General features: G+C 39.5%; 1 protein-coding gene across 7 annotated transcripts in view; it reads right to left on the bottom strand.

The window, feature by feature from the left end:
* The window catches only part of PLPPR1 (phospholipid phosphatase related 1), a 616,358-nt gene that overhangs the window by 18,092 nt on the left and 573,052 nt on the right, over positions 1 to 25,214 (bottom strand). For all 7 annotated transcript variants that reach the window (XM_079927527.1, XM_079927525.1, XM_079927524.1 and 4 more), the window contains one exon: positions 13,550 to 13,682. In XM_079927527.1, the coding sequence (XP_079783653.1) occupies positions 13,550 to 13,682 (133 nt within the window). The remainder of the gene's footprint in view (positions 1 to 13,549; positions 13,683 to 25,214) is intronic.

Here is a 25,214-nt window from a genome sequence, read left to right as displayed (position 1 = left end):
TAATGGGCATCGGATTTTTTTGGGGGGATGAAGAAATTTTCTGGACTTAAACAGAAGAAAGATGGTTGCTCAACTTTGTGAATGTACTAAAAACCACCAAACTGACCACTTTAAAAGGGTGAATTTTGTGGTATGTGAATTGCAGCTCAGTAAAAATAAAAGAAATGATATGTTTGCATATTTGAGATATAGACTCAAATTCATAACTGCTATATATATAAAGCACTTTTGAGTTTATAAAGTTTTTGTTTTTTATTGAAGTATAGTTGATTTACAATGTGTTAGTTCTAGGTTTACAGCAGAGTGATTCAGTTACACATATATACATTTTCAAATTCTTTTCCCTTATAGGTTATTACAAAATATTGAGGCTAGTTCCCTGTGCTCTATAGTAGGTCCTTGTTGGTTATCTATTTTATATATTAGTAGTATGTATATGTTAATCCCAGACTCCTGATTTATCTCGCCACTTCCCCTTTGGTAACCATAAATTTGTTTTCTATGTCTGTGGGTCTATTTCTGTTTTGTAAATAAGTTCATTGCATCATTTTTTTTTTTTAGATTCTACATATAAGCAATATCATATGATATTTTTCTTTCTCTGTCTGGCTTACTTAGTATGATAGTCTGTAGATCTATCCATGTTGCTGCAAATGGCATTATAGCATTCTTTTTTACAGCTGAGTAATATTCCATTGTATAAATATACCACGTCTTCTTTATCCATTCATCTATTGATGGACATTTAGGTTGCTGCCATATCTTTGTTACTGTAAATAGTGCTGCAATGAACATTGGGGTGCGTGTATCTTTTCAAATTACGGTTTTCTCAGGGTATATGCCCAGTAGTGGGATTGCTGGGTCATATGGTATTTCTATTTTTAGTTTTTTAAGGAACCTCCACACTGTTCTCCGTAGTGGCTGTACCAATTTACATTCCCACAAATAGTGTAGGAGAGTTCCCTTTTCTCCACACCCTCTCCAGCATTTATTATGTGTAGACTTTTTGATGATGGCCATTCTGACCAGTGTGAGGTGATACCTCATTGTAGTTTTTTTTTTTTAACATCTTTATTGGCATATGATTGCTTTACAATGTTGTGTTACTTCCTGCTGTATAACAAAGTGAATCAGCTCTATGTATGTATGTATGTATGTATATATATATATATATATATATATATATATATATATATATATCCCCATATTCCCTCCCTCTTGTGTCTCCCTCCTTCCCACCCTCCCTATCCCACCCCTCTAGGTGGTCACAAAGCACCGAGCTGATCTCCCTGTGCTATGTGGCTGCTTCCCACTAGCTAGCTATTTTACATTTGGTAGTGTATTTAAGTCCATGCCACTCTCTCACTTTGTCACAGCTTCTCCTCCACACCCCACCCTGTCCCCATTCTCAAGTCCATTCTCTACGTCTGCATCTTTATTCCTGTCCTGCCTCTAGTTTCACCAGAACCATTTTTTCCTTAGATTCCATATATATGTGTTAGCATACAGTATTTGTTTTCCTCTTTCTGACTTACTTCACTCTGTATGACAGACTCTAGGTCCATCCACCTCACTACAAATAAATCAATTTTGTTTCTTTTTATGGCTGAGTAGTATCCCATTGTATATATGTGCCACATCTTCTTTATCCATTCATCTGTCGATGGACACTTAGGTTGCTTCCATGTCCTGGCTACTGTAAATAGAGCTGCAGTGAACATTGTGGTACATGTCTCTTTTTGGATTATGGTTTTCTCAGGGTATATGCCCAGTAGTGGGATTCCTAGGTCATGTGGTAGTTCTATTTTTAGTTTAAGGAACCTCCATACTGTTCTCCATAGTGGCTGTATCAATTTACATTCCCACCAACAGTGCAAGGGTTCCCTTTTCTCCACACCCTCTCCAGCATTTATTGTTTGTAGATTTTTTGATGATGGCCATTCTGACCGGTGTGCGGTGACACCTCATTGTAGTTTTGATTTGCATTTCTCTAATAATGAGCAGTTGAGCATCTTTTTATGTGCCTGTTGGCCATCTGTATATCTTCTTAGATCTTCTGCCCATTTTTTAATTTTTATTTTATATTGGAGTATAGTTGATTTACAATATTGTGTTAGTTTCAGGTATACAGCAAAGTGATACAGTTATACATATCTTCTGCCCATTTTTAAAATTTTTTATATTTTATTAACATCTTTATTGGAGTATAATTGCTTTACAATGGTGTGTTACTTTCTGCTTTATAACAAAGTGAATCAGCTATACATATACGTATATCCCCATATCTCCTTCCTCTTGCATCTCCCTCCCACCCTCCCTATCCCACCCCTCTAGGTGTAGTATTACTCTGCCAATTTTTTTAAAAAATTTATTTATTTTTGGCCACGTTTGGTCTTTGTTGCTGGGTGCGGACTTTCTCTAGTTGCAGTGAGCGGGGGCTACTCTTTGTTGCAGTGCACAGGCTTCTCATTACAGTGGCTTCTCTTGTTGTGGATCACGGGCTCTAGGTGCATGGGTTTCAGTAGTTGTGGCACGTGGGCTCAGTAGTTGTGGCTCGCAGGCTCTAGAGTGCAGGCTCAGCAGTTGTGGCACACAGGCTTAGTTGCTCTGCTGCATGTGGGATCTTCCCGGACCAGGGCTCAAACCCATGTCCCCTGCATTGGCAGGTGGATTCTTAACCACTGTGCCACAAGGGAAACCCTCTGCCCATTTTTTTGACTGGGTTGTTTGTTTGTTTTGATATTGAGCTGTATGAGCTCTTTGTATATTTTGGAGATTAATCTCTTGTTGGTCATATCATTTGCAAATATTTTCTCCCATTCTCTAGGTTGTCTTCGTTTTGTTTATGATTTCCTTTGCTGTGCAAAAGCTTTTAAGTTTAATTAGGTCCCATTTGTTTATTTTTGTTTTTATTTCCATTACTCTAGGACACAGATCCAAAAAGATAATGTTGTAATTTATGTCAAAGAGTGTTCTGCCTATGTTTTCCTGTAGGAGTTTTATAGTATCTGGTCTTACACTTAGGTCTTTAATCCATTTTGAGTTTATTTTTGTGTATGGTGTTAGAGAATATTCTAATTTCATTCTTTTACATGTAGCTGTCCAGTTTTCCCAGCACCACTTATTGAAGAGACTGTCTTTTCTCCATTGTATATTCTTGCCTCCTTTGTTGTAGATTAATTGACCATAGGTGCGTAGGAAAAAATACTCCTATTTTAAACTAGTATTGTACTGTTATCCTTCTTTTTTGTACCTCTTATCTCAGTAGGAAATTTATATGTGTGATTATTCAGTAATGTCCATCTCTCCCATTAGGATTGTAGAATATGCAAGCTCCAAAGAGCAGGGAACACATCTATTTTTGTTCAACACTGTATCCAAGCACCTAGAATCAAACCTGGTCCACAGCAAACAAATATTTGTGGAATCATGAATCAATTGCTGAAGAAGCTTCAGAGAAGATTGACAGGAGAAGAGGGTAAAAGAGCATAGGAACTTGTCCAAATTTTCTAACTCATATTGGTGTCTCACATCCCTGATTCTGTTGAACATGGGTTTGACATGAAACCACTTGGCATGTATGATGTAGAGACCATTTTTCTTTTTAATAAGTGTCACAAAATCCTGCAGAGTGCTAGGCGCCTTAGCAAACAGAGGATAATTGAAAACTGGGGCTTTATAAGTGTCTCAGGAGTCAGAAAACTTGTAAATCATAATTTGGAAATCAAAGCACTCTTCATTTTCAATGCAGCAAGAATGAGAAAAGAACCTTAATTTGGAGTCTGAAGATCTATGCTATATACACAGGAAAGACTTCTTACTGTAGACATTTGTGAAGGACAAGAAACTGGAAATCATGATGCACCTGGGTACAGTTTTACATAGACATGCACATCTTTGGGACAAATTGCCCCGTTTTTGATTCCGAGAAGTTGCAATGGTTGTCAGTTTAAATATTAACACATGGGTACATGAAAGCATGGCTTCTACATATTTTTCATGTGGAGAAACAAACACATAGAATTAAAAAAAAAAAGGATAGTGGAAAAGACATAAAAACAAGTTATCTGGGTTAGGTTGGTAATAGTACTCTCTGAAAAGGGGAGGGGAATCTTACTCCTTCCTCAGCATATGTTCTCAACCTCTTATCAAACATTTCTGAAAAAGGACTGCTCTCCTGTCTATGTTAGCAAAACAGTGCAATGAAAGAATTCAAGAACTGTGTTGTGTGAGATTAAGTATGGTTGAACGTTTTCTCATTTTCAGAAGTTAATCAGCTTTGTGAATCTTTTGTGGTAGTTCTTCTACAACGATGTTCAAAAAACATGGAAACACACTCTCAACTCGATTCCTGGCCTTTATTTTAGTGGGAAAATTGATGAAGATCTTATCCCACACAAACAAGTACAAGCAAGTGGCATGTGGTCACCATTTTGACAGCAGAAGGGGAGACATCTAAGGAATTCTTATGTTCACTTTCCTCAAAATACATTCTGATTCAATCACCAGGTCTTAATTCTAGATCACACCTTTGATCCAAGCACCATTGCAAATGGAATAGAAGATACAAAGAAATGAATACAGTTCCTTTTTGCTTTTCTTTTTGCCACATCAAGTTCCCTAGTGGGAAATCTCAGTGGAGAAAGTAATTGTGCTGTTGCAAATGTGCTCTCAATTCAGCTGTGAAGAGCCTTCCTTCAGGAAACAACCATTTCTTTAGAAAAAGAAGACATGGTGAAATGTTTCCTCCATAACATGTTTTATTCAAACTAGAAGTTTCCTAGTGAAGACGTTTTATCTGCAGCTACCATGTTCATCCCATTTCCTAGCAAAGTGTACTGAGCTGATGAGATGTCTAAATAAGATCGCCATGGATACTAGGTAATGATGATAATAATGTAGCCAATACACTGTGTTTAGTATGTATTAGGTATTATTCTAAATGCTTTGAAATATTAGTTCATTTACTTCTCACCACAACTCTTTGAGGTAGACACCGTTATCTCCATTTCACAGATGAGGAAATTGAGGCACAGAGAGGTCAATTAACTTGACCTAGTTCACACAGCTAGTAAGTAGAAGAGCTGGGATTAGACACTAAATAGTTATGGCTCTAAATCCAAACTCTTATTCACAACCCTCTAAGCTTGTATTTTCATGTACTTAAGAAAATATATGGGTAGGTGTCAAGCCATGAAAAAAAGCACTTTAGTTCTCACCCACGCACTGAGAAGAGGCAAGGATTTAGAACATGCTCCCGATGAAATGTTTGCCTTGTCACAACAGAACAAGAATTCCTCAATATTTTAGCCAATAATTTTCCAACAAGAAGATGATAGAATACCTAAGATATGTCATCATTGAATGAGGCACTTTTCTCATCAATTTAGCAATGAATCTGACTTTGTTTCTAGTATAATACAAACACCATCAGTGCAAATTGATCTATAAACATCAAATATTGTGCTTCAAAAGGAAGTTTCTGACAGAACTAAATACATCAGTTCCTTGGATAGTTAATTTCAAGGGTTCACAGAACAAGATTCTTGGGTCTGTCTTTCCTGTGTATGTCACAGAAACACCAAAGGCTGACAGCAGTCTATTGTCTGGATGTCATGGTTTTAATCTGAAGAACAGATTTTATTAAAGTCAATCTGAACCTCAGTTACTTTATCTGTAAAAGAGGTTTTAAATAGACCTAAATCACTGGGTTATTAACGCAAATCGTAGAAAATAGTTGTAAAAAACATTTTGTAAATTGTGAGATCTATGTAGATATTAGGGACTCATTTTTATAACTGAGGGATGTGGATATCCTCAGTAATTCAAATAAGTTGATTATAAAATTATTTTGAAAACAGGAAAGGGATAAGAACCCTATAATTCTAACAACCTCAAACATATATTCAACTCTGTGTGTTATTCATCTTTTGTATTAATAAAGCACCTTTTTTACAGTACAATGGTGTTTAAAGAACACTGTGTCATTACTATAACTACGCATCGTGGTAAGGGAAGAGGAAGAGTTGTTTTTTTTTTTTGCGTTATGCGGGCCTCTCACTGTTGTGGCCTCTCCCGTTGCGGAGCACAGGCTCCGGACGCGCAGGCTCAGCGGCCATGGCTCACGGGCCCAGCCGCTCCGCGGCATGTGGGATCTTCCCGGACCGGGGCACGAACCCGCGTCCCCTGCATCGGCAGGCAGACTCTCAACCACTGCGCCACCAGGGAAGCCCTGAAGTACTTTTTTAAACCTTCACAGCAGTGGATTTCGACGGAGGGTGATCCTGTCCCCAGGGGACATTTTGCAATGTTTGGAGACATTTTTGGTTGCTACTAATGGAGGAGGGGGTGTTACTGGCATCTGGTACGTAAAGGCCAGGAATGCTACTATGCATCCTACACCCTACAATGTAGGATGTCCCCTCCTCCATACAGAAAAGAATTAACTGGCCCAAGATGTCAATAGTGCTGAGGTAGAGAAACTCTGCTTTACAGCAAATAAGTTCACTGAAATGCCGTGAATTTGCACTGGTTAATGTGAAAAGTGCTAGAGAAAGCAGCAATCTTTAGTCCTTTTAGTTAGTCCTTAAGCATCAATCTTTACTTGTCCTTATAGTTAGTCCTACGCAGCTCAGTTAGACCTTTTATTTGAGTCCAGCCTCTAAACACTGGTGCTGGGAAGGGCTCTCAGAAAAGGGTCACTTGAGTTTCATGACTAAATAACTTTCCTCTTGACAATTAGAGTCACTTACAGAGTTCTGGGCCAGGAGTCGTGTTTGGGTCTGTAATGCTCTGGTTCAGTGAGGATGACATTCAAAGAGGAGCAGACTTGTTCTCTGCACTGAGCAGAGCAACCAAGAGCAGCCTCATCACAGCTTCTTGAGACCTGAGCAGAGCTTGACCCCTGGTTGTGCCTTTGAAGTCAGCCGAGGCTCCCAGCCTCAGCATGCCTCCCCTCCCTGCATCCAGAGCCACTCCTGGTCCCTAGTGGGAAGCACCAAACATCTTCGTCTCAAAGTCTGGTGGCTTGGCTGCTCATGGGTCCAGAAACTGAGGTTCCCTTTATCCCCTAAGATCCATCCTGGCTTTCTCCTCCTCATCTATTTACCTAGGCTTCAAATCTGGTTCTTGTTGCTGAGTTCCAGAAATATCTGCATCAACTTATAGGCCCATGCCCTGCCTTGCTTTTGACATTTCTCCTTTAATGTCCAGTCTCTGGACTCGGAACTAAAGTCGGGTGCCTGGGCACTGCCACTGATTTTTAGACTATGCAGCCAAGGTCAACTTCCACAGTCGGCACAGGGAGCTGGCCTAGTTCCCTGGGCGCCCAGTTTCCTGGGATGGTCACTGTCCTGCTATGAAGTCACTGCCAACTCTAGACAATTCTCATTGCAGGGCAGCCTTTCCCTTCCCATTTAAAATTGCATATCTGCCTCCACAACCCCCCTATTTCCTTTTTCTACATTATTTTCCCCCATAACACTTACCTTCTCACAAACACTATGATTTACATATGATTTATGATTTTTAGTTTAATGCCTGGCTTCCCCCACTAGAATATAAATTCAATAAGAGCAAATAAATCTCTGTTTGGTTCAATAATATGTCCTCAACACCTTAATCAGTGTTTTGCATATGGTACATGCCCAAAAAATTACTTGTTGAAGGTTGAAAATACGATCAGTCCCCCCCATTTATAATTATAAATGCTGAATGCAAGTAGAAATGGGCTGACTGAATCAAATGGAGTCTCCTTTCAGATAAAGTACATCTAAATGACTTTCAAAATTGAGAAGGATTTTCTAGTTCTTGAAAAGGCTGAGCTTGTCTCAGGGTATGAATTCTTACAACCATAAAACACTGTGACCTTTGAGGCTGCGTTTAAAATATTCGTGCTTCATTTAGATCACAATTTATGGCAATTAGCGTTACATGAATTAACGTTTACCATGGTACTTTCTATTCTGTCCAGTGCTACCTAATCCTTAGACCTGACCTAAATGGCCTAAGACTTGCTTGGTATTTAATTAAATTTTTATTGGAAGTAATAATGGAGCAACTGTGTGATCCCAAATGAAAAGCCCATAATAAGCAGTTTCTGGATGACAGGCTATTTTAGGTGCCAAAAGACAATCTAATCTTGGTATATCTGGATCAGTTTTTTCTTTAACTCAAAGTTATTCAAGACGGCAAACAAACCAAAAACCCTCATGGAATTCTAATGCTTTTTATTCATGCTTTCAGTATTAAATTAAAAAGTTAATATTTACAAGAATATGATTACTCAAGTATATTTGTGAATGAAAAGAATTTAAATATGACTTCCTTATTTTGTCTTTGTTGCTGAAAAGAGAATGTACAGGTTTATCTCTTTTGAGAACTTAAGTCTGTGTATGGTTGTTGTTCAATTTTATGCATACCAAAGGAACTGATGTAGGAAGGGAAGGAATGGAGAGGGAAAAATGAGGAAAGGGAGAAGCCTTAAATATGTGTCACTAACTTGACCACATTTGTTTTGATAAAACGTTGGTAAAATTTGTTACTTCAGGCAATTTCTTTCCTCCCTTCCCACATCATGTAACACAGTGTGAGAAATTATACAACAGTTTAGAAATGGTTACAGAAGTTAACTATGAGGGTTTATAGCTAAAGCCTGGGAGACCAGGCATTCTCTTTTTGTTTGTTTGTTTATTTGTGGAAGTATAGTTGATTTATAATATTGTGTTAGTTTCAGGTATACAGCAAAGTGATTCAGTTTTATATATATATATTTTTCAGATTCTTTTCCATTATAGGTTATTGTAATAACAAGTTGTTGAATACAGTTCCCTGTGCTATACAGTAAATCCTTGTTGCTTATTTTATATGTAGTGGTGTGTATCTGTTAATCCCAAACTCCTAATTTATCCCCCTTGCCCTTTCCCCTTTGGTAGCCATAAGTTTGTTTTCTATGTCTGTGAGTCTATTTCATCCTCCTTATAATGATGAGAACCTTGGGGAAAAAATTTATTGTTGGATTTGTGAATCAGAGGAATTCAATCCTCTCTGTCAAGGTCAACACAATTAGCATTTGTCTACAGGAAGAGATGGTTTAATTTGCTTGTTTTCCCTTTGACTTGGCTATTGCCATTTTCTCAGTTAAAATTCACTTTGACTCTGTGGGGTGGGGTGAGGGGCTATCTGTTCAAGTCCCTGCCACACAGCCTAGAGAAGACAGGGAATTCGAGAGCCAAGGTGCCACTTTCAGCTCTGCTTTCGACGCCAAACACTGTGTTAAAGGACTTGGCCATCCTTTGGGATAGCCTCTATTTTTGCCACTCCTCCCAAAATGTCTAGCTCTTTTACTGATTTTAAAATTACACATATTTATGATTAAAAAATTGGAAATTACAGAATAAAAAGCAAAAAATAAAATTATTAACCTACAACTCAGGAATAACAACAGTTAACTTCTACATTTCTTCAATCTCTTTTCTATGGGATACATGTACACACACACAAATACTTACACACACAAATACATGTTCAGATACATATACACACATATGTATCATGTTGCATTCTTTTTATTTAGAAATAATCATAGGTTCCTAGTGTCTTGACTTTTTCCACATAGTGTTATATCATGAATAGTTCCCCTTTCATTAAAAATTCTTAAAGAATACCATTTTCTGAGATTGTACCTTATGATGGTTAGCATTATTTGTAAAAATTATATTATTGATATTTCTAATTTATGTTATGACAAAATAATTTTAGTCCATAAAAATTAATTTACATTTCTGATCATTTCCTTAGGAAAGATTATTTGAAGTAGGATTTTGGGTTAAAAAGGAGGCTTATTTTAAGGCTACTGAAATATATTGTCAAATTGCTGTGCAGAAAGGGTATATCAACTTAGTCTCACTAGAATTGTACTAGAATCCCAAGTTTTTTCTCATCCTTGACAGCATAAAGCATTATTTTTTTAAAAAATATTTTGCTAGTCCACTATTTTTGCAATGCGAAGCTGATTGTATTTGTTGAGTAACACTGTTGATAATGGGTTCTAGAATAATTACATAAACTGCAAGAGCAAAGTCATGCCATTTCAGCTTCATTAGAATAGTAAGCTGAAACAGTTGTTATTTTCTAATGCCAACTGCATGGTGTGTATTTTGGTGGCTACTGGGCTAGAATAAAAAGACTGTTAAGACCTTTACAATAACGTTTCTAATGCATTTTATTACCTTATTTTACTTTAATTTTTTCAAAGGAAACATCTCCATATAAAGGATCTTTACTTCAAGTAGTATGTTTTTTCTCTTATGGAAAAATTTAATCCACACATACTAAGTTACCCATCTCAAGATAGACCCCTCCCCCCAACTTCAACGCTCCTATATGAAAAGTCAGAATAGACTTTTGACTTTCTCTTAGAAATTGCCTTATTTATGTACCCTAATCTTTTAGAACTAAGCTGAAGAGAGGTAATAAAGTTAATTAAACAGGAGGCAAATGAATATTTAAGAATCAGCATTTCTGGAAGCAATTTTAGGCAAATCTATGATTTAACAGAGTTTAGTTTTTGCTCTTTACTCCTCCAAAAAAATTATGGAAAACCTACTATGTGCCAGGCATTTTGCAATATGCTGTTGATACAAAGTGAAAAAGATATAGTCCCTGCTCTCCAAGGGATCATAAATTACAGTAGTCCCCCCTTATCCACGGGGGTATGGTCCAAGACCCGCCCCCAGTAGATGCCTGAAACGGTGGATCATACTAAATCCTACATATACTATGTTTTTCTAATACATATATACCTATAATAAGGTTTAATTTAGAAATTAAGTACAGTAAGATATTAACAACAATAACTAATAACAAAATAGAACAATTATAACAATGTACTGTAATTAAAGGTGAATGTAATCTCTCTCTCTCGAAATATCTTATTGCACAAATTTAATGCCTTTTCTATCTTAACTAAGCACTTACCATGGCTGTGGCTGTAATTTTTGCAGTTTGAGGTGTGACAGCAGAACTAGTATGTATTACTTTTTTCTTCTTTACAGTTTCACAAACAGAAGATTTGTTCTTACTGTTCAACCTCAGCATGTGATTTTTTTCTTTCCTTACTGAGAACTTTTACCTTTTCACTTAAAGAAAGTGCTTTACGGCTTCTCTCTGGCATATCCAAATTGCCAGCATCACTACTCTTGTGCTTTGGGGCCATTATTATGTAAACTAAGGATTACTTGGGCATAAGCTCTGCCATATCATGACAGTTGATTTGATAACCAGACGGCCTCTAAGTGACCGATGGGTGGGATAATGTGGACAAAGGGATAATTCACGACAGAGCAGGATGGCACAAGATTTCATCATACTCAGAATGGAGCACGATTTAAAACTTATGAATTGTTTATTTCTGTAATTTTTCATTTAATATTTTTGGCTGACTGTGAGTAACTGAAACCACGGAAAGCAAAATCATGGAATGAAAACTTAAAAGTTAATAATTACCATCATCTATTGAAAACTGGGTGTCAGGCACTTTATCATAGTATTTTTCATGCTTAGAAGATCCCTAATACAGGCATTATTAGCCTTACCCACACACTCACAGTCCTTGGGAACAGTTACTTTATCCCATTTTATATCATATTCTTCATCTGCACAGTTAGAACTATAACCTACCTTATAGGGTGTTGGGTGGATCAAACGAAATTATAAAGTGTCTAGTCCAGTGTTCTGTATAATAAATATTCTCGCCTCTCCTCTTGTCTTCCTTGAAGCCACTCTGGTAGCAGGTGACCAAACTCTGGATGTCTTTGAAAGGCACCATCGTTTGGAATGAGTAGACTAGATAGACGTGACATCATATGGATGAGGGTATACCCAATGAGCCGACTGCAGACGCCCTCAGGTCATTCTGCAAATACCATCAGTAAATGCCGAAGACTATTTTAATGTTAAGGGTTACTTCTTTTAACTTAGGTTTTCCTAGCCTTCCCACTCTACTACTTCCCTAACTCCCATGCCAATGTTAGAAGTTACTGCATATTTTTTAAAATTTTTATTGAAGTATAGTTGATTTACAATGTTGTGTTTAATTTCTGCTGTACAGCAAAGTGATCCAGTTATACATATATATTCTTTTCATATTCTTTTCCATTATGGTTTATCACAGGATATTGAATACAGTTCCTTGCGCTACACAGTAGGACCTTGTTGTTTATCCATCCTATATATACTAGTTTGCATCTGCTAACCCCAAACTCCCAGTCCTTCCCTCCGCCCCCCACCCCACAACCATGAGTCTGTTCTCTATGTCTGTAAGTCTGTTTTTGTTTCATAGATATGTTCATTTGTGTCATATTTTAGATTTCATTTATATGTGATATCATATGGTATTTGTCTTTCTCTTTCTGGCTTAGTAGGATAATCTCTAGGTCCATCCATGTTGCTGCAAATGGCATTATTTCATTCTTTTTAATGGCTGAGTAATATTCCATTGTGTATATGTACCACATCTTTATCCGTTCATCTGTTAATGAACATATAGGTTGTTTTCATGTCTTGGCTATTGTAAATAGTGCTGCTGTGAACATAGGGGTGTGTGAAGTTACTGCATATTTGATTTTGATATGATCATTTGCTCATGACTTGAGGAAATTCGACCCTTTTCTATAACAGGAAGTAAAGGATTAAGGATAAGCAAAGGAGCTGTGTTCTGGCCCTCGCTTTCTCAGTTGTCAGTTCCATATGTTCTAAATGGTATCATGGCTTGTTTTAGCACCATGTTGATACTTTCAGAGTTTTATCCTGGCTCCCATGAACACCTGACCAGTAGGTATTTGCAGGATCTCATTAGAACACTAATAGTTACTGAGTACTCACCATGCAGGAACTCTGAGAGATCTATATTCCTACCTTTACTCACATACACATTCATTCCCATATTTATAATCATTATCCATATACCCTCAGGATTTTTATAAAAGTCCTAGAAGGAGGGTTATAGAAAACGTCTTAATTATTCCTCATCGTGAACACTAATAAAACTATTTGTTTTCCAACTTTGGAAAGGCATTCTTTTTAAGACCTGATGGATTAGATTTTCCATACTTTATTTAAAGTTCCCTGCATAACAAAGTTACTGGGTAGGAAAGTTTTGTCAGGAAAGTTGATTATTTCTAGTCCATTTTACTGGTGCCCCCTGCTGCTGTACCCCCTTGCCTGACTCAGCTTAAGGGTATATGGCAATATTAAAATATATGTCCCAAGGGAATCTCAGGTAAGTATTGTGTAGGAAGAAAAAATCAAAGTTGAAATCATTTGTAAAACAATTTAATAAGTATTGCTTCACTTTAAGGATCAAAAATTTGGCTTGGCACCAGGATCAGGCTCAATTTCTGTACTTCCTGGAAAATCCCCAAAACAACTCTTGCTTTTAAAGTTGATGCTTCCATAGCTTAGGTTATTTTATCAAGTGTGTTCATCTTCAGTAAGTTTAGTAAGTTTTACCTATAAGCGAGGGCTTAGTCCAACATGCCCTTGTACTCACCTATGAATCTTACGATCCTTCGGAGTAAGGGATTCAGGTAACAGCATTCTCCGGTCAGAATTGTTTTCTCCTGGGCAATCAGAGATTCTCTGGTTGACTTTATGAAATACATGGATAGCTCACCAATAAAAATCTGGAAAAGGAATGTTGAAGAATTGTCAAGTTGGATAGCTGTCTGATAAAAGAGACCCACTAGCTTAAGAAAAAACTCAAAACTTCTGAGGCTTCACAATTATATTAGAAGATATCATGTTGGAGGGATGGAGAGTTAAATAGTAATTTGCAGTTAACTCTTCAAAAGAATTAGAGAAAGCAATAATTGATAATTTCAGATAGATTTCAGGCTATAATATTAAATTCTAAAGTCATATGAAACCTAAGTTGAAATAATAAATTGAATAATAGAATCTATGATAGGGCTCACTCAGGCTGGATTTGATTTTTTTTTTTTTTTTTTTTTTTTTTTTGCGGTACGTGGGCCTCTCACTGTTGTGGCCTCTCTCTTTGAGGAGCACAGGCTCCAGACGCGCAAGCTCAGCGGCCATGGCTCACGGGCCCAGCCGCTCCGCGGCATGTGGGCTCCTCCCGGACCGGGGCACGAACCCGTGTCCCCTGCATCGGCAGGCGGACTCTCAACCACTGCGCCACCAGGGAAGCCCTTGAATATTTTTAACTGAATGTGTGCATTGCAATGATGCGGAATGACTGGGACAGCCCAGTAGGGCATTATACGCACCCATCGCGATATTACTTCATTACGTGGCAATACTACCATCTTTATTTGAACACATTTGCCTGATCAATATTCTCCTACTCTGAACTGGTTGACTGTCACACCTTTATGATTGGCACCTCTTGTTATCTTGAACTAATACGTGTATATTACCATTTAAATCATAATGCCTTTGTGTACATTGTAAGCTTCCTGATGACAGGGACCATATCTTATATTTCTTCATTATGCTTATAGCACCCCGTGCACTGTATTCCCATTTAAAATAAGGATCTGGCATGAGGGAAGTTGTCACCAACTTTGACACTGCCGCGGCTGAAGACTGAGAACCTTCAGTGAATAAAAAGTTAATAATTACCATCATCTATCGCAAACTGGATGTCAAGCACTTTATCATAATAGTTTTCATGGTCACAAAATCCCTAGTGTTGGTAGTATTACCTTTGCTTTACTGGTGAAGAATGAAAGTTCAGTGTAGTTAAGTAACTTACCCTCCAGAGCATACAACTGGCATGTGGAGGCACTGGGATTGGTATTCAGTACAACTGGGTTCCAAAGTCCACAGTTCCCACCACATCATATGCCACTTTTATTTTCTGAACCCTCATTTCAATATTTCCCCAGAAGAATGTGATCTTATAATTGTTCTTCTTTGCTATGTGTGTGCTTGTGGTTTTAGATAAACTTCATCAATGTTTTAAGAATTCCTATGCCTTATACTCTTCCTATCATTATAGAATATCTGTTTAGATGGATCAAGATGCCGTCATGAATGGCACATGAGAGATGGAAGTTAAGCTATAGAATAGTAAAACTGGAATCGTCTACAGATGTTTTCCCCTTCCTTTTATGAGGGAGGAACCCAAAAGTCTCAGGGACTTGGCCACACACAGCCAGACAGTGTCTGAAGCAGCTCTAGCAGGTGGTCTATAAATAAATACTGTTATCCCATTGTACAGATAAGACACCTGAGGCGTAGAGGGGTTAAATAATTTGTACAAGGTCGTCACGAATCCTAGCTCTGAAGCCAGGAAAACCTGGCTCCAGAGTCCTTTCTCTTAACTGCTACACTTTTACTCAGCAGTGATGCAGTAAAATATTTGTTGAATTTGTGTTTAACATTGACAACATAGAAAACAAAACAAATGCAATATGCTTTAAACACTAAAAAATGTAGATGATATTAAAGTACAAGATAGAATGGTGTAATGGAAATAGAACTATGGGCAATCCAGAATGGGATGGAAGTTGGCAGGAAATGACTGAGTTCAGGGTCGGACAGACAAATGATGGGCCAGCATGGATCACCTTGGCAGGTGCTGTCTATGTATGTCTAAGAATATTTTGTGCCTGACATCCCTTGGAATTAACAATGAGTTGATGCTCTGTCAGGTGAAAATATTTGAATAGTTTCAAGAACTCAGCCCTCCCTCTCTTCTCGTTAGACCTATCTCTGCCAAAGCAAGGTGCCAAGGGGCTTTGTTTGTCCCCACTGCAATGACGGCACTGCATTACTGTTCTTTATCTCAGTGAACAGATGGGGATAAATTCATGCATAGTCGGGTACAGGAAATAGTATTTCCCTGAGGGAGCTTTCTCTGCTCCCACAGACTAGCTTAGGCATTCATGTTGTACGTGAGTCTCTTACCTTGTGTTTCTCCTTTCCATTTCTATCACAAATTACAATGATAGTACGATTACATGCTATCATGTTCATTCCTTGTTATGGGATATCCCACATGTCTTATTCCGGTTATGTCCCCAGGGCATAGCCCAGTGTAAGGTACATAGTAGTTATTCAATGTTGAATGAATTAAGCGTATCAGATTAATGCAGGTGTTTTGGAATACAGGTTTAACGAGGTAGACTGTAAAGAAACTTTGCCAGGTCCCCTCGGGAAAAGGGAGATCCTGCCTTGTCATTGTTCCCACAACATATTACACAGATCTCTCTCCTGACATCTACCCAATTAATTGCAATTATTGTCTGTATGTCCCTTTTCATTTGACTATGATGTCCTTATGGGAAAGACTTTTGCCCTTCCTTGCATGGTAACTAGAACAGGGACTGGTATATAGTAGATTCAATCAATATTTGTTGAATGAATAAAAGACTGAATCTTTAGAGTACCTATGTATGGGTAGAACCCTCTGATCTTAACTTCTCTGAAGATTTCTCTGCAGGAAATTCCCAATATGGACCAGAAAGCATGCAATTTTTGCTGTATTGCTTAGGAATATAGTAAAAAATTAAGGATTAACGAATACAAAGTAAAGTATCTCTTTTAAACTAAATTTACTCATATACTCATTTTGCATTCAACAATTTTGGAGAGGCAGCACCCATTCTGCCAGGAATTGTTCTAGCATGGGAGACGTAGCTGTGAACAGAGAATAGTGGGGGAGAGCACAAAGAAACCAGTAAGTATATCGTGTAATGTTGTGAAATGACATGATTAAAAAGTAAAGCAGGGAACTGGGATGGAGAGTGGTAAACACGTAGGGATAAGAAAAGAAATGAGCAATTCTTGCCTCAGCCATTTCAGAAGCCCAAAACACCCTTACTCTATAAGAAAGAGAGAAGAAAATTCTAGAAGTTCTCCATTTAGTGAAGGTTGTCACTACTCACACAAGAGGCAAAAAAGCAAGAAAATGTGAGAGAAAATCTACACAAAACATGTTCTTGTTAGAACCTAGGGGTAAGACAGGAATAAAGACACAGACCTACTAGAGAATGGACTTGAGGATATGGGGGGCGGGAAGGGTAAGCTGGGAAAGAGTGAGAGAGTGGCATGGACATATACACACTACCAAACGTAAGGTAGATAGCTAGTGGGAAGCAGCCATGTAGCACAGGGAGATCAGCTCGGTGCTTTGTGACCGCCTGGAGGGGTGGAATAGGGAGGGTAGGGGGGAGGGAGACGCAAGAGGGAAGAGATATGGGAACATATGTATATGTATAGCTGATTCACTTTGTTATAAAGCAGAAACTAACACCATTGTAAAGCAATTATACTCCAATAAAGATGTAAAAAAAGAAAATACACATGTGCACACATACACACAGATCTAAACAAAATCACTCCAAGGCATACCAAACAAAACGTGTCATGTGAAAAGGGTAAGGGGCTCAAATAAATCCGTAGGTAAAATGTCCTAAGACTCTCATGTCAAAGGTGATAAGCAGTATAAGAATTGATACTATTGGGACTTCCCTGGTGGTCCAGTGGTTAAGACTCCATGCTCCCAATGCAGGGGGCCCGGGTTTGATCCCTGGTCAGGGAGCTAGATCCCACACGCCGTAACTAAAAGATCCCCGCAGCCAAATAAAAAAAAACCAAAAATCAACAAACAAACCAAAAACAAGAATTGATACTATTGGTCAACAATATTCAAGTCACAATTGAGGTATGAAATACAAAAGAAAAAAATCAGAGCAAGGATATATGCTAACCTATATATCTAATTACCGACATAATACTTTGAGTATATTAAGTAATAATGTTTACATAAGGAAGGAAGGAAGAAAGGAAGGGGGTCATTTTATAACTTCAAGGTAGGACAGTATTCCTGGTCCATCCAGTTCAGACTGTGATGGACATAAAAGTTGCTGATAAAATAATCCAGCTCTTAGATCTCAGTGAATGGGCTTCATGGATGTTCATTTCACTGTGTTTCTCTGATCACACTCAGGGTGCTATTTCTCCATCCACTGGGTTCCACAGTCTCATACAGGGCCTGATTCTGCTTGGAGAGAGAGGGAGAGAGAGAGGGAAGATTCTGCTTGATAAAGGTAGGGGTCTCTTTTCTTTCCTGCCTGGCCCCAGCCGATGTTGGAAGCCGTCTACCCACTGGCAGATTTATGACTCTGGTTCTGGCAATGGTTGGGTTCCTCCATCTGTATCTTTGCCACACACACTCTGCCTTTATCTACCACTCTTTTCAGAGAGCAGCTGGGACATGTGGGACTCTCCATGTGTTTGGCCCTGGCTGTCCTGCCTATTATGGCCTTTCAAATTGTTGGCTAACAAGCATCCTATCACTCATAGCAAATGAGCATACCCTCTGGTGAGAAATGATCAAGGCCAAACTCTAGACCTGGCCATGAACAAACAGCAAGTGAATTCCATTGGTGCATCTCTCATCCCCCAGCTATGCTGGCTATAATCACAAGTGACATGACCTAAGACACTTAGATAACAGTAAATATACTTTTAGTGAGGATAACTTGATAAATCTGTCTTTCAAATATGGAAACCCAAATGGCAGATAAGCAAATAACCCTGGAATATAATACATCAGTTTGGTGTGTTATCTTGCAGACTTCACTTCTTTACAATCTTTAAAGGAGATCTGATAAGTCATAAATAAGTGATATAAATGTAAAATATTTAGGGGATAGTGTTCAGATTTCAAAATATAAAATCTGCAGAAAAAGTCACTGGAAGATGTATTATAATTTCATATTGTAAGGGGGACTCACTGCATGTTCTATCATGTGGCTGTCATCATAAAGGTGTCTAGAATTCCTGGAATATATGTTTTGGCTTCACACATATGCTAGTTGTAGCGCTGGTACTTGGCAATATCAGAGTCATTGCTGCTTCTTGAATGTGGGCTGTTGAGTTGAAATCTCAGCTCCCTCCCTTCTTGATGTGACTTTGGGCAGGTAACTGAACCTTTCTGAGCTTCTGCTTTTCTTTTGTTCATGACTTTGAACATGAGGGTAGTAACTATATCAGAAAATTATTGAGAGTATTAGGAAATGTATGTCAAAACATCTATAGGTGCTCAAAGAATGTTTGTTGCTGTCACTTACTGGTCGGTCTAGGCAAGAATGTGTATTGAAATTGCTTGAAAAATTGTCCTGGATTAAGAAAACATAGCTCTGCTCTGCCCCTAACCAGATGTTCGATCTTGGACCACTTGCTTGACCTCTCTGGGCCTAGTTTCTCATCTGTCGGTTTCTTATCTGTTGGACTAGGAGAACTTTAAGTTGCTTTTCCAGCTCCAACATCTTTGCCTTTATGATAGGAACTGACAAGAGAGGGCTGATTAAGGGAACTGAAATCATGTAATTGGGCTTTAATTTCTCTCCTGTTGGTTAAGCTCTCCAGGGTCAGTGTAGTTTCTTGCAATGCTTCTTCCTTCAGCCTTCATTCACTTTTAAAATCCCAGGGGGCTTTGCCCTCACCAAGTAATCTTCCCTAAAAGCAAAGTGGACGCAGCCTGCTCCAGAGTCGTCACATTGCCTGATACCTCTGTTACCTGTGTGCCTAAGGACAGCAGAGGCTAGTAGCTCCTCCCTGGATTTCTGTGTGTCATGCTCTGAGGAAGAGGAGAGGGTTCTTTGCATACTTCTCAATATTAATGTCTAAGTAGCTTCAGAGATTTCAGTCCCAGGGATTTTTAGATGCTTCCAATATCCTCCTTGGGAAGATTCTTTACTTGTGAGCGTTTCCAAGAAAGGCAGGCATGGTTTTTGCCGTAGATTTTGTTTAAAAGTGACCCAGGGGATTTTAAATGTCCAGACTATGCTGCCAGTCCTGGCTGCTGACGTCTAAATGCTCTGCTTTCATCTTTCCTGATGAGTGCCGGTGACAACCCAGATGTGCAGAGAGGTTCTGGTCCTCTGACCTGCTGAGCTGTGCTTGGTTCAAGAACTCTTGACTTCTGCTTTATCACAGCTAAGTGTAAATAAAGGAATTCAGCTCTAGACACTTCTGTGCCTTTCAAAGCTGAACGCTTCAATAGAATCAAGCATGTGGATGATGGCATTTTGGAAATCATTCAGCAACTCACATAATAAATGTTTTGTGGATTGCAGCATCATTACTGGTCTTAATCCAGGGGTGGCATCTACCTATTCAAAACGCTCTTAAGTTGACACTTGCTATATAATGCAACACCAAGGTGGGATGCTACATTTCCAAAGCAGGGTATTCTCTTGAGCCCTTTTTTTTTTTTTTTCCTTTCTGGACGGTGGATGCAAGAGAAATGGGAATTTAAAATGAGTTAGCTAAAATACTGCTCTTAGTAAAAACTAAAATGCATTGTGATCACCAAGTAAACTGACCATCACACAATTTTAGGCAAACAGTAGTCTTTTCAAGAAACAAATTCTCAAAGCTCCTAACACTATCATCTATTCACCAATCCTTAAAAGGGGCATCTCAAAGGTGGTAAGCAAGTCTCTCCGTGGGACGATGTTAAGGGAAAAAATAATCTGTAAGGGAATTTGGAGCACTCATCTGCCGCATGGATAGTAAATAGGAAATCCACAACAATTAATGAGGCTATCTATAACCCTTTCCCAGAAAAAAATGTCAATTGTAATGACTAAGTACATTTGCAACGAAGAAAATGTGTTCACGGTAAAAAAAAAAAAAAAAAGTCATGAGATAATGTACAAAAGGGAAAAAGATGTGAATGATGAAGTGTTAAAAAGGGGTTTCAACAGATGAGGCTGTTCAGTACAGGCGCCCACACTGTCTCCTTTGCTCTGGCAGCTGCGTCCCTCGCCAGCCAGGCAGCAGATGTGCATTTACCCGGGGCCCACTCTCTGATCCACGCTGTGCACTGAGCTTCTGTATTCACTGCAGAGCTTATGGCCCAGAAACCCCCAGGTGAAGAGTCGCAGTTTCCTCCAGATTGTGCCTTTCTATCAAATTACGCTTGTCTCTTCCTTTCCCAGCAAATTCTAGATGAGTCTTGTGTGTGTGCGCGTGCACACTTGCACACAAACTGTGAGCTGTGTCAATTCTCTCAGGCTGGGTGTCAAACGTTCTGCTGCTTCAGTTCTAAATACTCCCATCACTTTGTTGTGAGGCCAAAAAAGGTTTACTAGCTATTTTCTCATGCCTGGGGTGCTGGGGCTGAGATAAAATAAGGGTCAATCAGATTCTCCACCGGGTTAAATCCTCTTCTCCAAACAGGCTCTCTGCCTTTGACTCTGAGTCTGAGAGTTTATTCAGGGGGCCGGAGGCAGTTGTTAGCCAGGGTTTCCACATTGGTCAGAATGCACCCTGCGGTTTCTTGGACGTGTGGCCAACACTTTTGGCTAAATCGTTCCGGACACAATAAATCCCCCAAGCTCTAATCTTTCCTAAGTCCCTGTACAGCTTTCCCCTGTGTGGCCTTGCCTCAACATGATGCTGATCCTTTCTGACAGCGAAGCACAAAAGGAGAAATAGGAAATGACAGGTCAAACCCACGGCAGTCTCTTCCCTCATGTCTCTCTTGTGTGTCCCTGCAAGCACCACCCATTCTTGGAGACACACGGCAGTTTAGGGTGGTAGGTTTTTCTGTGGTTAATGTGCTAGAGCAGTGGTCCCCAACATTTCTGGCACCAGGGACCAGTTTTGTGGAAGCCAGTTTTTCCACGGATGAGGGGGGGAAGTTCAGGCGGTAATGTGAGCAATGGGGAGCGGCAGAGGAAGGTTCGCGCGCGCACACACACACACACACACACACACACACACACACACTGCCATTCTGTGAAACGCCTGGCCAGGCACAGATTGAACTCCCGAAAGAAAGTCAAGAGAGCCTAGGGAGTTGGGAATCTGACATTTGGAGTCTTCCAATTAGAAGGTTCTTTTTTCATCTCTCAAGGAATATTAGAACCAAAAAGATCTTGGAGATCATTTAGCCCAACCCCACCTTTTGCGGATGAGAAATCGAACCCAAAGAGGGAACATGCCTTAGCAGAGGTCACACAATTACTGGGGGCAAAGCCACAACTGGGACTCCTCCCTTTCCTGACAGATCAGGCCTGAGACAGGATGACTGCAGTGTGAGGATAATGAAGGATGCACACTCAGGGGCAGGGGGTGTGCTGAGCTCGGCACTTGGGATCCGTGTTCAAGTGGCCCAAGAAAGACTGCTTAGGATACACCATGTCTCTCCAGGAAGGGGCAGAAGTAAACACGGCTCCTTGCTCCCAGGAGACGTCCCTGAGCATCTGGGGAGTTCTGCTCTCTGTCCCGCTGTTGCTCACTTATTTTCAGGTCTTGGGGGGAAGATCAAGCGCCACAGCAGGGTTTCAAGGTCACTCAGCTCTCTGCCATTAACCCATCAGCTGTAATCAGCGCTGGTTCCTAGCAATGCCCCTCATTCGGGAGGAACATAAAAGTAGAACCAAATGGGTGGGTACCTGTCTGATTACATACAGAACTAACTGCGACCTTCAGCAAATCATTTAGTGTAGCTAAGTCTCAAGTTACAAGTAACGTAGCTAACAGCTGGCCCCCTGAACGAACTCAGAGTCAAAAATGAAGGGAATTGGGGGCTTCCCTGGTGGCACAGTGGTTGGGAGTCCGCCTGCCGATGCAGGGGACATAGGTTTGTGCCCCGGTCCGGGAGGATTCCGCGTGCTGCAGAGGGGCTGGGCCCGTAAGCCATGGCCGCTGGGCCTGCGCGTCCAGAACCTGTGCTCCGCAACGGGAGAAGTCACAACAGTGAGAGGCCCACGTACCTCAAAAAAAAAAAGGGAATTGGTCCACAAACTTTCTCTATGTTCTTTGGGATGTCTCTTTTCTATTTCACTGGGATGCTGTGAGGATAAAGTAGGCAAGGACTGCAGAATACAAGTAAATTAAAAGATGTTATTCTTGCCATCATCATTTATGGAATATTCCTCAGCACATATCTTGGAGGGCTGCCATCATTATTGGTCACATTTTTCACCCAGAGAAGCAAAGGAATGGAACGGCTGACTCAGGGTTCCATACTTGAAAACTAGAGTAGAACTGTAGGTCCTTAATACTCAGTTCACTATCCATCGGCCATATCCCCATGGCTTCCCATCAGAGCATTTGACCCCATGTCAGTTTGTGTCCTTTGGGGAAAAGGAACTGGTGGAAGATATGTGATCAAAATTTGTAGGCAGAAGAAGAGTTTTTGCTGAAACTCTTAGAATGAAAGATCTATCATTTTTACCCAAAGAGAAAAGAAAATTCATCATAAAGTTCTGTTTTGTTTTTTGGCCATGTGTGTTTTTGTTTATTAGAATTGCTAGTTTCAAGTCTTATTAAAGATTGGTTATTTCATAATTATGTCAGAAGCACTGGAATGTTTTAAAAATATATCTTTCAATTTGAAAATACTGCATGGATGTAGAATTTAAACATACGTATATATAACACAGAAGAAAAAAGACTGTACCATTAGCACTCAGAGATGACAGCTATACATTTTTAGTTTATTTCTTACTAGTCTTTTATGTGTAATTATAAATTTGGGATTATACTTGTAACACACATGCTGTCTTGTTAGGGTCTATTAAATATTCAGACCCACAGACAACCACATGCTTCATCTGGCACTGGTCCACTTGGGAGGAACAATAGCTTGCCAACAGGGCAGCATCACATGCTGCTCTTTAGCACATGCCCTTGCAGTGGTCCAGTACAGTTCAGCTGCAAGGAGACTGCAGACATATCAGAGGACGCAGGAGCCACCAGCTTAAAAGACTCATCATGTCCCATAGGAGTCAATATATGGTGTAGCAACTCCACAGACATAGCTTCCAAGTTCCCACACTGGACATGCCAAGTGTCCAGAGCCACTGTACTTGGAAGTCACAGCATGGCACCTTTTCAGGTAGTTATAGTTCTGAGTCCAGATGCAGTTCACCAATCAGGGGTTAATTTTGCCTAGTAACATAGCTGATACATATCTTTTTCTAAGGAAACAGAGCTAGAAAACTAAGGGAAGTTCAAATTCTCTTATAAAAGAGAAAAACTTTTATCTGCAATACTATATACAATTTTTTAGCCTTCATAAACATCATTTCACTAAATCACAAGCACGTTTCTTTGCTATTAGAGGTTTTTCAGAAACATGGCTGCCCAAAATGTGTTTAGACAATCCTCTAGTGCTGTGTATTTAGCCAAGTTTTCCTTCCACTCTTAAAACTATCACTGACATGAACATCCCTATATACAAATCTTTGTATTTATATAAAACTCTGGTTATCTCCTTAACATAAATTCAGGGCATGGAATTAATGACTGGGTCTGAAGTTTATAAAACTCTCAGTACATCTCGACTAGCTGCTCTTCAGAAAGAAAATGTCGGTTTACATTTGAATTGTATGAAAGTATCTGCACCTTTAACAACACGGGTTAAACTTTAAAACATTTGCCAAACTTATATTGGAAAAATACTGTATTTAAAGTAATTTTTCTTTGATAATTGATGAGTTTAGAAATGTTTATATGCATACAGTCAATTTATTGTTGTTAATTGTCTATTTTTGTCCTTTCTCATTTTTATTTTGGGAAGCTCATCTTTTTAAGTATTAGAAATATTTACATTGGAGTCTCATGCTGCAAAATTTGTTGCAGTCTTTACTTTTTCTTTTGGTAGAAATGCTTATTTTCAGGTAGACAAATCTATCAATCCTTTTCTATCTGCCTGCAACAACACTCCTAATTGAGGATGCTTTTGTGGGTGTGTATGTAGACTTTCTAAGTGTTTGAAATCCATATTTTTCTCACCTCATAATGTGCATTGAAAAGCTTTCCACTTATTTTAAGGCTCTGGAACCGTTTAAATAGTTATTCTTTTTTTATTATTAATTAATTTATTTTTGGCTGGGTTTTTATATTTGCGTGGGGTCTTCGTTGCTGCGCGCGGGCTTTCTCTAGCTGCGGCGAGCGGGGGCTACTCTTCATTGTGGTGCGCGGGCTTCTCATTGCGGTAGCTTCTCTTGCTGTGGAGCATGGGCTCTAGGCGCGTGGGCTTCAGTAGATGTGGCACAGGGCTCAGTAGTTGCGGGCTCTAGAGTGCAGGCTCAGTAGTTGTGGCACACGGGCTTAGTTGCTCCGCGGCATGTGGGATCTCCCGGACCAGGGTTCGAACCTGTGTCCCCTGCGTTGGCAGGTGGACTCTCAACCACTGCGCCACCAGGGAAGCCCAGCTATGGGTT

This window comes from Stenella coeruleoalba (genome assembly GCF_951394435.1).
Source record: "Stenella coeruleoalba genome assembly, chromosome: 7".
Lineage (NCBI taxonomy): Eukaryota > Metazoa > Chordata > Mammalia > Artiodactyla > Delphinidae > Stenella > Stenella coeruleoalba.
This window is presented reverse-complemented; position numbering and strand designations above follow the sequence as displayed.